Raw genomic sequence first — 16,173 nt, forward strand, 5'->3', positions numbered from 1 at the left:
TGGGTTCCAGGGTGGAACTAAATCTCCCCTCATCTATTCTTTCCCCTGAAGAGGAAGAAAGGTAGACAAAGACCCTGATTCTTTGTTTGGTTTCATGGACAACCACCGTATGCATCTGTAACCGTGGCTTTGTAATTTGCACTTGCTGGATGCTAGGCAACTCTTGCAGTCTACTTCTTAACTGTGGTGACAATAGTGTTTGGTCTCAGGAAGCAAACGGGCAGTCTGAATCATTAATAGATCAAGGGGCATCTTTCCTCTTCAGCACCAACACGTTATCTTATTTTGGACAGATTAGGAAAAGAAGGAATTAGGAGTCAGGATCCAATGATCAGGCAGCCCTTCACACTGTAATGAGACAGATGCTGACTTAAGTTCTCCCTTGGTTGTTTCCCAATCTGCTTCCCAAATGTTTCTTAGAGAAGAAATCCCTTGGTGGACTCATCCCATGTCTGGTGCTACTCCTGACATGTAGGATATTGCTTTAAGCAGATCTGATGGGTACATATCTAAAGCCAGCCCTCTTCCTTGTTTATGGAACCTTCATTTTACCCAAATATATGAACCAAACAATAATTAACCTAAACCAAACATGGCATTTTTATCAGACGGCTTCAGGATGTGCATTTTATCACGATCTGGCCAGCAGACTCTGTACCTGTTGACTCTGGTGCATGAGAGAAGTGCACAAAGAGAAACCTCTCTCCTACCTTGACTTGGCTGGGGAGAACATGATGCTTGGAGCAGCAGCTACACTTTTTGCACCATTTAAAAAAATCAAGAAGATAATGGAGAAGGTAATCCTAAGCATTGACATCATTAGGCCAAACAACAAACGCCCAGTTATAGCCAGACATTACTGTGTGTGGGCTCACATTATTTAAATACTTTGTAGGCGTGTCTTGTACAGCTGTAACACCAAACACTCTCACCATTTCACTAACTTACCCCAAAACTGCCATGGACAGGTGGCAAGAAGACGCCGTTGAAGGCACACTGGGAGTAGGGGCAGCGGCTGTTGTTGAAGAGCCTAAGGATGCTCTGGTGGCACTGTTCGTAGTCTCCGGTTCCCTGGACTTGAAACTGATCAAACGGTAGCTTCTTTTCAAATCTTTTGGTGCAGGGAGTACCATAGAGTTCACTTACATTTACAACCTTCTTATATCCTGGGTGAAAGCACGGATCCTTAAGAATCCCACCACTTGACCCCTGAAAGGAAGAAGCACTTGAATGCTAATTGATCATCCCCAAAGGGTGCCACCATGTCCCTGCCCTGCCTTCACCACGCTTGAGGACATGTCTTTAAAACCTGAATCCAGAAAGGCCATGAGCTGGTAATGTCTCTGGCCTCTCAGTGCTAAACACACAGTAGGTTTACAAGCAAGGATCTCCAGAAGACTCCAGACTGGGTGTACCTGTGTCGGCATGCTGTCTCCTTTCTCCCTCCCCAACCAGATTGGGAGCTCCAGGGGTGGGAAGATGCATTAGATCTTTTATTCCAGTAATGAAAAAAACAAAACAAAACAAAGATCTTAAGCCCCAAGGATGAAAGGGAGAGGCTGCTGTGGAAAAGAGACCCGTGAACCTGGAATCCAAGGCACCTCTCATCTACAACTGTCTTGATGAGGGCGGTTTGAAGAACAATGGAGTTCATGGAGGAGAGAAGAGAGATGACTGCCCTTCCCTAGAAATGGGACAGCTGGATGTGACACTTCCCTCTGTGCTTATTTGCCAGGGAATGTCTGGTAATCTCATTTATTCTTGCATTCAAAATGCAGAAAGCATCTGGCGACAATCAAATATTGACAAATTCTGTGCCTTCCGCACAGTGGGGTTTTTTTTCTCCCTCTTTGATTACAAAAATGGTGTAGACAAACTCGTAAATGGCCACTCCTCCCCCCAAAGAATACTCTAGCATGTAACTTGCATTATCATCACAGCGGGGGCCAGAAATGAATTCCCAAGAAAAGGACTGAGTGGTGTCCTTGGAGATAGCACAGCAAACAAACATGGGAGGGGTGTCAGGGTGGACCGACCGACTCACAGGGGTCCAGCAGATGTAGCTTGGTGTGCTGCCCAAGGAGGACTGGAGAGTGCAGCGGCCAGCTTTGGAGCAGTTGCTGGATTACAGAGGGGAAATGACAGGCTGTGGGGGCTGAGGACCAGATGTGGGGAGAGCACAACCAAATTCACTTGTACTTGCCTGAATGTCCTTGGCCAGTTTCTGCCAGAGTGCCTGATCCTTCCCGTAGCACAGGAAGCTGTGTGTGTACACAGTGTAGTCCTCGCCATAGAGACGAAACTGCAGAGAGTTTTCTGGGGCCTCTATAGTGCTGTTTAGGGGTACGAAGGTGATCTGTGTAGAGGCTCCGCCAAGATCCAAAGCGCCAAAGGTTTCCTGTTTCTGCCTGTCTGAGATGAGGCTTAGCCAACTCTGTTCCTGGAAGAAAGGACAGTGTTAGAAGCCTGAACATCCTACTTCCCAAGATGGAGAACCAGGGGCAGAGGGTCGGGCAAGGCCTACTGTGGGTTCCCAAGACAGCACCAGATCAACAGCCAGCAAGTGGGCTTTGGGGCTCAGAGAAGAGCAGGGCGTGGCCTGGAAAGTTAACTATGGTTTCACGAACCAGAACAAATCCACACTCGGTCAGCAGCAAATGACCTGGGCCAGAAACGATTCTATTTGGAAGCATTATGGGGACTCCGCTAATGTGGGTGGTACTGCGCCGCCTGTGGCTGTTCTGAGGAATGAGCCACACCAGGGCAGGCAGCTAGACACTCCTCACTTAGCAAATAGAGTTTCGTTTTGCTTTGCTTGGTCTGGACTCCAGCTTGCAGTTCTCCTGCTCTAGTCTCATTCAAGCCTCTGCCCAGTTAGTCTTGTTTTTAATCAGATTAAAACGATCTCGGATGAAATATATTTGGGAGCCGGAGAGAACTCAGAGGCTAAGAGCACACCCTGCTCTTGCAGAGGACTGGAACTTGGTTCCTAACATGGGGAGGCTCACAACTGCTGTAACTCAGTCCCAGAAGGTCTGACAACCTCTTCTGACCTCTGAAGACACTCATGTGCAGGCACGCACACAAATACACACACATATGCTTTTTAAGATCAATTCTTTAAAGTATATTTTATTTTTCTTTGTCTTCAAAGACATGGCTTTGATATTCTCCAGTAGTAACGCTAAGGTAAATATTCTTCTAGTGAAGTCTCCAAATGTAGGAGCATGTCCAGTCATTCATTTATCCACCCATCACTGCTTTGCTCAAACCCAAACATTGCCCGAAATGGGAATGGCATCAGCCCTTTGGGAACCACGTCCGTGGTCTGAGATAGTTACCTGAGTGAATCTGCCCAGCAGATAGTTGATAGTAATCCAGCCATAGGCACCTTCCTCTTGTCCAGTGATGATTTTGGCACCCTGGAAGTCAAAGGGGTAGCTCCTAAGGCTTTGTGACACCGCAGCCAGGACGCTGTCTGCCCACTGTTCGCTTTCCATTCTACACAGAAGAAGAGGTGGTGTTATCTTTTGGGTTATTTGTTTGTTTGTTTTCTGTTTGCTTGGTTGGTTTGGCTTTTGTTTTTCTATTTGTTTGTTTGTTTGTTTTTTGTCTTCGTAGTTACACCTACCCATTTCAGCTGGAGACCCTACCAGGCCAGCCTGGAACACAGGAAGAGCCTGTGCACGGCTGTCTCTCCACGTGCAAGTCCTCCAGTGAGTAAGTAGGTGTCTCTGTATAAAGTGCCAGTTTGACTTTGCTCCTTAACCCAAAAGTATCAAAGGTTCTTTTAAATGGCGGTGGAGGTAGACTAGCATTACCTGGCCATATTGAGAGCTGGGATGTGAGGTTTTAGCCATCACTGTGGCCCCTGCTTTTTTACACCTTAGACTCTGAGTAATGTCATTTAGAACTGTAGAAATGAGTACCAGATGCCTAAGTTCCTCTGACGCCAGCCTGGGAAAAACCTTCCTCTTGCTATTTATTATTCAGGCCTCGGGTCTGTTTGAAACTTCAAGACATGAAGGGAGTCTTCAGGGTCATCAGATGAAGATTAAATGTGACCGTTCCAAGACCCAGTCTGAAACCCAGAGAGGCTCTGAATGAAATGAGGCAGCACCGGGGTCTCTCATACAAACATTTCCCTCCTTCCTGCTCCAGTCTACCCTCAGTATCGGTAACTGTGCTGCGTCCTTAAACGGTTTCTTATTTCCCCAACCTTCCTAGCATGGTCCACAGGCACTTTCTGGTCTAGATCCTATCACCGGCAGCCCTGGGTCTGCCACTTTCCAGCCATGTGGCTTCTGGTAAGCAACTTAACATGAATAGTGTGGCTCCATGGTGACCTTCCTGACTCAGCAATGTGTTTCAGGTGTTTAGCACCTCACTGAGAACACGGGCTTCCATTATTTTACTTCTTCCCCATCTCCTATCTCCTTTACAACCCCGACTCTGCCGTGGTTTCTCGGCTCCCTACCTTTGTACATCTACTGGAGCACAAACTACATGATGCCTCGAGCTCTTATCACGGCACCTAAGAGCATCTTTGGCAAGTACAAGTGCTAAGCAGATGTCTAACTGAACAGATGCTGACTTGGCCAGCGCTGCCCTTCCCTCCACCCGTGCAGCCCTGATGTCGCAGGCCACTCTGCCCACCTTCCATCCTGAGCTGTCCCACCCACTCCCTCGGCAGCTTAGCCTAGTCCTCCGTTAGCCAGCAGGCCGCCCTAGAGAGGAGTCTCATTTCCTTGAGAGCTGAGTTTCCTTCTCATGGACTGAGGAAGCACTCAGGCCACACTGGATGAATGGAATCCGATGTACACCAGGGACAAAGATATTAATGGGGGACCAATCAAGCTTTGTTAGCGGTAGTTACTTTTCTTGGGACACTGGTGGGTCTCCTTTATACCTTCTTCCTCCAAAATACTGATTGTTCTGTCTTCAGCCCCAAATTCTAGAGTGCATGGCCTTAATCTGTCTCTCTAAAACTTCCCCAAGGAAGACAGGCAGGCACTTTTAGAGCCTTAAAACTTACCATGATATAAACTTAATAAAACGTGTTTCCTAGCACAGGATTTGGCATGTGAGGTGGCTACAAGTCCCACAATGTCAGGCACCTCAGCACTGCCTCTGACTCCTAGCACACTAGTCTCTCTATAATGCTCTACCTAAGTAAGCGCATGCCTGCTGTGGCTCCCAGGTAAACAGGGGTCTGATGTTGTTTGGACGCTGGTATCAACTCAGTGGACATTTTCATGCATTCAGCCAGGTATGCGCCTATTTCATCTGTTTTCTGAGCATATTTCGAGATTCCCGGACCTGAGGAAAGATACAGATAATGAAAACATTTAAGAGAAAAAGTGTGGGGCATGTGTCTTGACCGTATTTTTTAAAAAGTGCTCGCTAAGAAAATGGAAGAAAACACTTCTCAATATGATGTATACCGGGTTGTATTTCTTAGAGGGAAGAGTGGTTGCAGTCAGAAGCACTTCGTGAATGAGCGTGCCACCCTCTGAGTGTGTCTGTGTGGCTGTTTGCACAGAGGTTTACCTGGGGAAGAAGAATGTGGCCTGCACCATCCTAGGGGTGGGGTTCTAGACTGAATGAAAAATGGTGAAGGAGAAAGCTGGTAAGACCCTTCTTCGGCTTCCTGGTCTGCCCAGGTGTGAAAAGCTCCTGTTGCGATGGTTTCCCCACCATGATGGACTGTTTCCCTTAGAACCAAGAGCCAATATAAGCCCTTCTTCCATTAAGTTTCTCTTTCACGTATTTCACTATAGTCATGAAAAAAGTAGCTAATACATGTATAGTATTATATATTTTGAAACCTTGTCATTTTAACTTTTTTGCTGGTAAAACCTGGTGTTCATCAATTTGGCCACAAGGTGGTGCTATTTCACATCCTGACACTAACACAACTCTGACTGTGGCTCCTTTGCTCGTTTCTTTTGAATGATCCTTCCTTGGAGTAGTAATTTAGCAACATTAGTTCCTAGAGGCCCTGGGTAAATATGACAGAGCAAAAGTTAAGGTACCTGACACACCGGATTTTCCTGAAAAGACAGAACAGTCATTAACTAGCTATGTCATAAAGTATGCCCTAAAATTTATGGAGTTTCTTCCTTCCTTCCTTCCTTCCTTCCTTCCTTCCTTCCTCCCTCCCTCCCTCCCTCTCTCCCTCCCTCCCTGCCTCCCTCCCTCCCTTCCTTCCTTTTTTTGTTAGAATAAACAGAAACAGAATCTGCAAATCCCGATAGTCTTTTCTGCTCCGGTACCCTGCCTCCCTACTAAGACTGTTATTTCAATTTTTGAGCATACTAAGGGTTGCTATGGAGAGAACTGGAGCCAAGACTCCTAAATTTCCATCTCACTCTGAGGTGAACTGCACAGTGCTTCCTACCAAGAATTCGCGTTTGAGGTGATTATTCAAATGGCCTTGTAAACAGCCTGTTTGTATAACGTAATGGGAAGGCCCGGCTCTGTCAGCAGCTTACTTTCTGATCCTGGAAATCTGTTCGTAGTGTGTCGCTAACGCTGTGTTTGTTGGTCCAAACACACACATTCACGAAATGATCCTCAGAAGGAAGACATCTGTGGAACCTTTAGAAACTGCCTCATAGCAACAAGTCCTGGGTGTTGCACACCAGGCCCCAGGAAAAGTGGCTTTTTCTCTCTTTCCCTGCCCAGTTCCTTGGCAAATTATAAAAATCTGTGAAAGCTATTAACCATCAGATCAAAAGTCACTTCTCTTCTGGGATCCAGATTACCTGTCTGAAAAGAAACAGTGTGTTCTTGGCTCAAAAGGCCAACAGAGACAAAGATCACAGGGGTGCATGGCCGAGAGCAGGACAAAGCAAGTCAGAGGAGCTGAGCGGTCAGCCATCCTCCCGGTGTGATGTTAAAAGTGACTCTGGTGGAGATGGGGGGTTTGGGGGAGCTATCAATTTCTGAGCAAATAAAGCAGTGCTTCTGTGTGAGCCTGTAGTGCAGCCAGGAGCCTGGACCATCGGCTGAACTCTTGCCATTTACAGGGTACCAATCTGCCAGGCTCTTGCTGCCTTCCTTGGAAAACCAGATTTAAAGGACCCCGGCCCTACAAGTCTGGGATCTACTCTTCCCTGAGCAAAAGAGAACAAAACCTTTTGAGATTTTCCTCCAAGTTACATCTGAGCCTGAAAATAAGAAGAGTAGTCAAGCATGCATCCCAGCAGAGGCACCAGGGAACTTGGTGAGAATGTAAACCCCAGGCTCCCATCCAGACCTGTTGGCCTGGGAGAGCACCCACCCCCACCCTAGGCAGCCCTGGGCCATTTCAAGCCTGAGAGCCACTGGCTCCATCAGTGGCCAACGTCAGTGGTGATTTTGAACAAATGACATGACCTGCCTTAACCTTGCTGTGCTTGTTTTAAAACAGGGCCGCTGCTCACCCAGCAGACCACGGGAGCGAAAACTATGCTGAGTTCCTGGACACAGGATACATGATACAGACGTGCCCTATTGACGAGAGCTGTAATTGCTCAGCTCGTGTGTGTGTGTGTGTGTGTGTGTGTGTGTGTGTGTGTGTGTGTGAGTGTGTTTGTATTTTGCTGAGAATCTAACCTAGAACATCATGAATATTAAGACTGACAATACCACTAAGCTGTATCTTCAGCTATTTTTAAATTCGCTCATTTCTCAGGGATCGATTTCAATATTGTTATTATTGGGTGTAATAAGGACTGACCACAGGGCCTCCTGCATGTGAGGCATTTGTCAACTGCTGAGCTACATCCGTGTCTTGTTTAAGGCAGAGCCTTATTAGGTTGTCCAGGCTGGCCATGAACTCATTCTGTGGTCCAGGCTGGCCTGAAACTGGTGATCTACCTGCTTACTAGCCTGTGCTACTAGGCCTGGCTCAATGTCATTTTATAGTATAATAAAATATCAATGACAGATCCACTGTGTTCCTCTCTTGGCTCTCGTGTGGTATCCATGCCTCCCACTCCCCCGTGCCTTTCACACCCTCGTGCCTCTGACTCCCTTGTGCCTCCCACTACCCTATGCCCCCATCTCCCCATCCCATGGCCCCATCTTACCTTTCACTTGACATTCTTCTAACTGCTGTACCACCCCTGTATCATTCTCCTTCTCAGCTGGCCACTTGTAGATGTACAGGTTAGTGTGAGACGACCCTGCATCCAGCACAATCCCATACTGAGGGCGAAGCAAATTCAAAACACTTATCAGCAGGACACCACACTTCTCCATATTTCGCTTGCAAAGGAAGTAGACGGAGACTGGAATTTTCAACCCACCCATAAAGAGAAAGTTCTCTCTAAGCTACATGGGACATTTGGTGCTGAGAGCTAGAGCAACTGTCCCCAGTGCCAAGGGTCCCAAGTGCCCACTCTACGTAAGGACTCAAGGTGCTGGCTGTACCTTAGAACCATCTGGGCCTTACCCAGGGCCCCTGAGCCATGGGGCTATTTAGAAAATGCTCAGTTGTTCTAGCGTGAAGCTGGGATCAGCCCCACATGCTGGAGCAACCAAGACACTGTAAAGGAGATAGAAAACAAACCCAGGGCCTCTCGAACTTGCCCACACCCTGGAATCAGCGAGAGCCCCAGGGGCTGGTGTCCCCTCAGACACTGCTTAGAGTAGTCAGCTCAGCAGCAGCATTGTGAGATCCTGTGGGACTGTAACATACAGACAAGCCTGGTGCCCACTGAACTAACCACAGAGGCTGCAGAAACCTAATAAATGTGTTCAACCAATTTGGGTACTCAGTGAGTTGAGGTCACATAGTTTAAAGGGAAAAGTGCTAAGTGTGCTTGTATACTTCATGTCTGCAGCTCTTTAGAAGAAGGAGAAAGTTTCAGGAGTAAATAAAATCGGGGAAATGAGAGCATAGGGAGGCAGCTCAAGTGGCAAAGGCCTTTGAGCCCCAGCACACACGTGGAAAGCCGGGCATGGTACTGTGCCTGCACTCTTGACAGTGTGAGGCCTCAGGCGGGTCTGATGCTCACTGGTAAGCTAGCCTGTCCTGATGAGCAAGGCCCAGGCCCCAGGCCCCAGGGAGGGCTCCATTGCAAAGAATAAGGTGGATGGTGCCTGTGGAGGAATGTCACAGAGGCTGTCTTCTGGTCTCCACATGTATGTGCACCAATGTGCAGATATGTCCATACATACTTGTGTACCCGTGCACAGAAAATAAGAAGAAAAGGCAGGAGGTTAAAGGGAAAGGGGCAGGAGAAAAGGCACACACTGGGTATCACAAGTGTGTTGGTGATGTGCCAAGCAGGGATCAGTCGTGTGAACCCTTTTAGACTTAAATTATTTTATTTGAACTCAGAACAATGCCATGAAGTAGAAGCTAATTTTTAAAATCCTTTTTATATAGATGAGAAGCTACCAGAAGGTAGTAAGTCTAGTCTGATTTAGGCTCAGAATCAAGACCTTGTCCTTGTCTGTGGAACACAGAACAAGGGCTGAGCATCAGGTTTCCTGGAGATGTCCCTTCAAGCGACATCTGTAAGAACAATGCGGACACACTGTACAGGTGTGAGGATGCACCCCAGTGAACGTCTGCACGGTGCACGCCCATCTGACACTAGCAGAATCGGGATCCAGAACACTGGCCAGCCCAGCAGCCTCTCTGATGCTCCTTCTAGGCATTTTACCCCAGGACCAATCACTGCTCTGACGTTTGATGCTTTGCCTGGTTTGAGCCGGTAGGTTTAATCTCATTCATTCTGCGCTGTCACATGCTTTGGAACACTGTCCTGTTTCATGCTTTTCCAGTGCTGCAAAGTATTCCACTGTGTGTATATTCCATGTTTTTATTCATACTAATGCGGATAGACATTTGGATTGTTTCTAATCGAGATTATTAGGAATATAGCTGCTTTGAACATTCCTGACATTTCACTTTTATGGGATAAAAGCCTTTTTTTTTTTTTTTTAAGTTGTCTCTCCCATGGAGTAGACTGTCAAATGCCCATATTGGTCAATTAATATTCACTAAATTGGAGGTAAATCTGATATTGATTTGTGATGCCTTCCACGGGCTCTATAAGGATAACATGATAGTGCATGTGGTTTGTTTGCTTTTACATACGTGTAAGTGGTGTCCTGTGAGTATGTAGGTTCACATGCATGTGGCCACATGTTAATGAGTGTATGTGGAGGTCTGAGGCTAACACCAGGAGTCTCTCTCAATTACTCTCCACCTTGTTCACTGAGGCAGGGCTGCCAGTACAGCTAGTCTGCTCTGTGTAGCCAGTTTGCGACAGGGATTCCCCCATTTCCCCCTTCTGAAGGGTGGGGTTACAGACAGGCTGCCGTGGCTCCAGCTCGGATGTGGTCTGGAATCAGAACTCTGGGCCTCATGCTCACCCAGCAAGTGCTGTATAAGGGCCCATCTCTCCAGCCCTGGAACGTTCGTTCCTTAGTCATCTCTAGTGGGAAAGCAAGAGAAAGAGATTCAGAGCAATGGTGCCCTTTGGGCCGTGCAGCTCAAAATGGAGTCTTCTGCTTGAAAAAAAAAAAGATTCTATATTTGTAATGTGTTTATATTATATAAGTTCATATTGTCTCATCTATTAATCCCTAAGAGCTTACAGGTAGAAAAGACAGGAGTGAGACTTTAAGAGACCTCCCTGGGCCACTAGGTATAGCTAAAGGCAGAGGCTCTTGGGTACCTAAAGTCACTCCACTTCACCAGGAGGCAGCTCTGTACAGACCTCCTGAGGATCCCTGACCCTCCATTACCTCCTCGGTGTTCTCGGCCTCCCTATACACAGTGCCAGGGTCAGAGGGAATTGCATCTCTTTAGTGATTAGTTTTTATGTGCTCAGAAAGAAAAGGAACTGTATACATGTGCTGAGCAAAACCAAGAAGCAAACAGGGCAGGACCCTCTGAATCACGAGAATCCAGAAACTGCCGTAGGTGATCATGGGGGGTGAGAAGGAATGATGGTTGGGGTCCAGGGCCTTTAGATCCTAAAACCTCCCAGGGTTTGAGCAAAGGCTCGTGGGTTACACAGTGAAATCTTTCGTGTTCCCTAGCAGAGCCCCTGAGTTCTTCCTACCAGAAAACGTGCCAGCCATATTGGCTCATGATAAAAGCTAGAGAGACTGCAGCAGACAGCCTTTATCTGGACTCAGGCAGCCCGTTCTTTCTATTTTCATTAACATGGAAGCCTCCTCTTCAGGAAAGCCAAAACCGTGGCCTTGCTTCTGTCGGCCTGTTTCTCTAAGGCCCTACACAGCAAGACAGTGGAGAGATGAAAACATTATCATATTTGTTTGTAAGTATTTTAGAAAGTGGCATGGGACATTCCACATAATAAAGGACAATCCACCCTGTGCATGGCGCTGGAAGGATAACCTGAGCCATGCCTGAGGAGGACTGCTTTGGGTCGCTTCCTAAATTGTTTCATAGAACAAACAGTTGACATTTTGAGAACAGCTAAGACTGGACAGTCCGTGTTCTAAGTCTACACCCTTGGGGAGGTTGCCTCGTGTGGTTCCAGAGTCCCCAAGTGCCCCGATAATCCCATCTTGTGCTCTGTCCACCACCACAGCATTCTGCAGAGGATGTTCCAGGACACATGAGGCCACAGGATATCAGCAAATCAACATGGCCAAGATGTCTGAGGAATGTCCCTTCTTTCTCCTTCCTGGACTCATTATCCCAATAGTTAGTGACTTTAGGGAAATCTGACTGTGGGAAGAAATAATGTTTTCCTGTGGTATAGATATAAAGCAATTCTAAAATCCATATAAGAATGTCTTTCATATTAAAGAAAAAAAGAGATTCCAATGGTAAGGAAGAAATATGCGTTTCATTATTCTTATTTATTATTATTATAGTACTTTCTATTTTAAGAGTACTAGGACATATTATCAGCTAGAAAATGGAGGAGAAAGACATTTAAAATTCCATCTAGATGTTTTTATTAACACGTTATCACCAAATCTTTGCTTCTTCCCAGTCTTTTTAAGTGTGCATTTTTCATAGAGTAGTGGTCTTTCTGTACAAACCAACTTGCTCTAAGCCACCTACAGTCTTGTAATCTGAAGCAGTGACCCTGGGGCTGGCTTACACACTCCATTCCAAATGGCACAGCCAGATGCTTTGGCTTAATGCTTTCCTCTCCAATATGAACATGTTTGGAGCTGAATCCCATGTGGGCATGCTGGGAGGTGGGGCCTCACGGAAGTGTTTAGGACATGAAGATGCTACTTTCATGAGTATATTAATGACCTGATGAAGTGGGCTTTGGGAAGATGCCTGCCTTTTCTAACCCTCTAACCCACTGCCCATAAGAGGAGTGGTGTCCCCCTGACACAGTGCAGCATCCAGGATGTCAGTTTGGAAACAGAGGTTACACCCTTGTTAGACTTGAAGTACACTTAAAACAAATTCATGGACTTTGGGCTTCCTGTTCTCCAGAAGAGGAAGTACTGGAGAAAGTAAATATCCCATCTTTCCAAATCATGCTTTAGTACTAGTCTGTTAGAGCAGTCCAAGGGGACAACGACTCTAACTACTGGGGCAACCTCACAGGGCACCTTTAGAAAAACTGGATCTTTAACCCCCGGTCTCCACCCCCTTTAAAGTGCTTGCAGCTTTAACAGTAACTTCACCAGTCTGGCTCTGGGCTTATAAACAAAAGCTTATCTTTTACAATGTGTTTCTAATACCCTATAAACAGGCTAGCCACAGAGATGCCAGTGGTGACGATAAACATCTAGAAACTATTTATTCTTCTTTTTTCCCTTACTTAGAGTCACTAGATCCTGAATATAAACTCTTCTGTTGTTTTTAAACCTATGGTAAAATATGCACAAGACAAAATGCACCACATGAGCCATTTTAAAGTATACCGTTTAGTGGTATTAATTACTTCCTCAGGCTGTGCAGCCGTTATCACCCTCCATCTCCACAGGCCGCTTCTCAAAATGGAAAATGTTAAAGTACAGTAAAGTAAAAATAACAACAGATACTTTTCAAGCGCATTTATGAGTGCAAGCCAAAGCAAATTCTTTCCATTTCTCCATTAAAGAAAAAAAAAAAAGGATCAGAAATGCTAATTCCAGAATATCATTTTAGCCTGATTTGGAAAAGCAGATCTGGGGAAGGCCACCACCGTTCAGCAGCAGTGAGAAATCCTGTGCTGAGTGTTGGCTCAGAAACCTCAGCATGCCACAGGTGGGGGGGGGGGCTTTCATGGAGTACATCCTCTGTAAGGAGATGCTGACAGCAGCCCACTGCACCGGCTTCTGCTGGCTACGTTCTCTGACAAGCCATTGCTTGTTCTGCCCCATTTAATCCCAGCCCACCATCAAGTAGGTGTTATTACTATTTCCACTTGACACGTAAGAAAACTCACTTGCTTACACTCGCTTGCTGTTGCTGTCGCTGAGATGAAAGCACCCTGCCCCCTGAGCCGACTTCCACAGTAAGAGCTTTCTGAACACAAGCCTGCTGTTGGGTATAGGGCCAGTTTGCACGTCAAAATGTGGGGTGCTCATGCTGAAAGTCATACCAACAGCCAGTGTCCAGGTGTGAGCAGGGAGTTAAGGAGGGGTGGACAGAGCAAAGCTCAAAGCCATCTCCCCACCGGGACCCACGGAGACAAAAGCACTCTTCCGAGGACAAAATGGCATTGCTATTGCCTGTCCGCTCCACTGAAGCCTTTGTTTTCAGACCGGTCATCTAAAAGTTCATACCTAGTACTGATGCTCATTCATTCTCCAACTTCCGTGACAAGAGAATGCCTTAGGTTATCTGTTGAAGACATAGTCTCAAGCCTTCATTGAGAACATTCACACTGGGGGTAGACAGGATGTCTGGAGGGGCCTGGGCTGGTGGGCTGCCTCCTACACTGACAGGCCTGTATCCAAGGAGGGTGCAGACCCTTCCGCTGACATCCTGTTTGCTCTGCTGAGTCAGCACATGCCTACAGCATCAGCTGGACTGGCTGTGAGCTAATGCTTGCACTGTGATTATCTCCTCCCCCCAACCCCAGCAGAAATGCATCCACTTTCTCAGTGTTGCTTCCTGGTACATATCAGAGTAAATGTTCAGTGGCTATCTATTAAATGAATAAGTATGTAAAAATATATGTAAAATATATGCAAAGACAAGCGGCCCCCAGTCCCTGTCCTCCACATGTTTAGAACTGAATGGCCAGGTAAGTGTGTGAGCACAATAAAGTGCTCCCTGTGGTGCTCCAGGTAAGTCCTAGGCATGAGGTCACCACCTCCTCAGCAAGACTGAACCCAAACCATGATAAGCAGAAATAAGACAAGGCTAGATCATCTTCACAAAACACGGTCTGTGTGCAAGCAGTTGAATGGGGGCTGTCCTTTGTCAGATTATTTGAGAAGAGAATACAGTCTGCTCTGCAGGTCTCATGGAGAATGGCAGAATGTGCAGAGCAAAAATATGCAGATGGAAGAGCAAATACATTTTCTAAAATGTGTTCATGTGAAACCTGTACAAATTCTTCTCGCCATTGTTCCCTAAGCTAAATAGCATGACAACTGTTTGCATACACTTTATCTTATATTGGGCTTTATTGGAAATCGAGAGATGGTTTAAAATATTAGCAATTACATCTCAGAACCTCAAATAGGTTATATGTAAAAGATATGCCCTTTGGGTATCATAAAAGGCTTGACTAGCCACAGATTTTGATATTCAAGGTGGGTGTCCTGGAACAAATCCCCTGGAAGATTCTGGAGGCCAACTGTGCTTTCTACCAATAAACTTCTGAACACAGTTTAGCAGGCTGTGATGGATCGTCCACACAGTAAAACGGTCCTGTTTTTGTTTCCTATTTTAGATTTTACAATACATTGTCTCATACACCACATTCATTCAGCTGGGATGTGAACCATTGCAGAGATGTCTTCTGAGAGTACACTCGAAAGCAGCCAAGTCCAACAGACACTCTGTAGTGGTGGACATCTGTCTGTACTGCCCTGCATTTCATTCTCAATCTGTGATAAAAATCTTACTGAAATTGGCAACTTCAACAAATGACCAGCTTTTTGTAGTAAAAACTATCTTTGTGCAAAATAAATCAGCTACATTACCATACTCACTACAGTGCCAGTAGCTGCTCTTGACATACTTTTATTTAACTAATGTCAAAGACCTGGCTCCCTTTCACCAAACATCACAAAGCAGAAGCCTGGTAGACTTGTGGACCACTGTGCTTGAAGGAGCCAGCCCTGACCACAGCAAACACTGGGGACAAGAGCTCAAGTGTGTCTCCTCAGCGGCCCTTCTCCCCAGTGAGGCAATACTGAGCACGCAGAAAGGTCACTCAAGAAAGCGAGCACTTGCTTCTGGAGCTGGTAAACAAATAGCAAAACCAAGATGTCATGAGACTTCAAGGGTGAGTGAAGTCTTGCCAGAGCCCATGTCGCTAAACAGCAAGAGGCAAGAGACCACCATCACTGAGCTGGCGCCAGCCAGTTTCTGTACTGACAAAGTGGCCGCTGTACACAGTACAACTGGGATGAATCTGTGTGACAAACAGATGCCAACTGGACACCCAAGCCTTTTCTACACAGCAAGTGACATAGGGTGGGTGGTGACGGTTTCAGAAACAGGGCATGTAACTGCTTTCCTGAGCTCACAGGACACCATCTTCTTAGCAAATGAAATATACTTCAGAGCGTGTATTCCAGGACATCCCCAGGCATGTTATCTTCTGCATATGTCACTGCCCACATGACATATGTACCAGTGTGCTCACTGGCCTACTCATGTGAGGGGGACCCCACACAGATATATTTATTGTCTTTTCACTTTAAATGTTTCACAGTCTTAAATTAAAAGATAAAGAAAAAAAACTGTATTACAAATATTTGTGATTTTACTTGCCTTAACATTTTCTGGCAATGGTTTGTTCTGGGTCAGCCCCACAGCAATCAAAGCTATCACAGCCAAGACAGAGGAGAAACCAAGGATGATCAGAATATTTTTGGAGCAAAATCTCTTCACCTTAGAATCTAAAGCCAAAAACAAAACATGAATAAGAAATCAGCAAACAATGATTTTTCTTGCCTTTTTGTCTGGTTTTATGGTGGCTATCCAGAAACACCAGAGATGTTAGTAAGCAGCCCATCTGTATCCACAAGATACTTGTAAATGATTGGAAATGATTTATGAAT

The 16,173-nt window shown here is 46.1% G+C and overlaps 1 protein-coding gene across 2 annotated transcripts in view; it reads right to left on the reverse strand.

The window, feature by feature from the left end:
- The window catches only part of ENTPD1 (ectonucleoside triphosphate diphosphohydrolase 1), a 69,323-nt gene that overhangs the window by 11,347 nt on the left and 41,803 nt on the right, over window positions 1–16,173 (reverse strand). Inside the window, exons 2-7 of one of the 2 annotated variants that reach the window (XM_080913159.1) lie at window positions 15,884–16,011; window positions 8,076–8,193; window positions 5,169–5,319; window positions 3,342–3,501; window positions 2,204–2,440; window positions 949–1,209 (exon numbers count right to left, since the gene is read on the reverse strand). In XM_080913159.1, the coding sequence (XP_080769285.1) occupies window positions 949–1,209; window positions 2,204–2,440; window positions 3,342–3,501; window positions 5,169–5,319; window positions 8,076–8,193; window positions 15,884–16,011 (1,055 nt within the window). The remainder of the gene's footprint in view (window positions 1–948; window positions 1,210–2,203; window positions 2,441–3,341; window positions 3,502–5,168; window positions 5,320–8,075; window positions 8,194–15,883; window positions 16,012–16,173) is intronic. The other variant, XM_080913160.1, reaches the window with a different exon arrangement.

Source organism: Micromys minutus (assembly GCF_963924665.1).
Source record: "Micromys minutus genome assembly, chromosome: 2".
Lineage (NCBI taxonomy): Eukaryota > Metazoa > Chordata > Mammalia > Rodentia > Muridae > Micromys > Micromys minutus.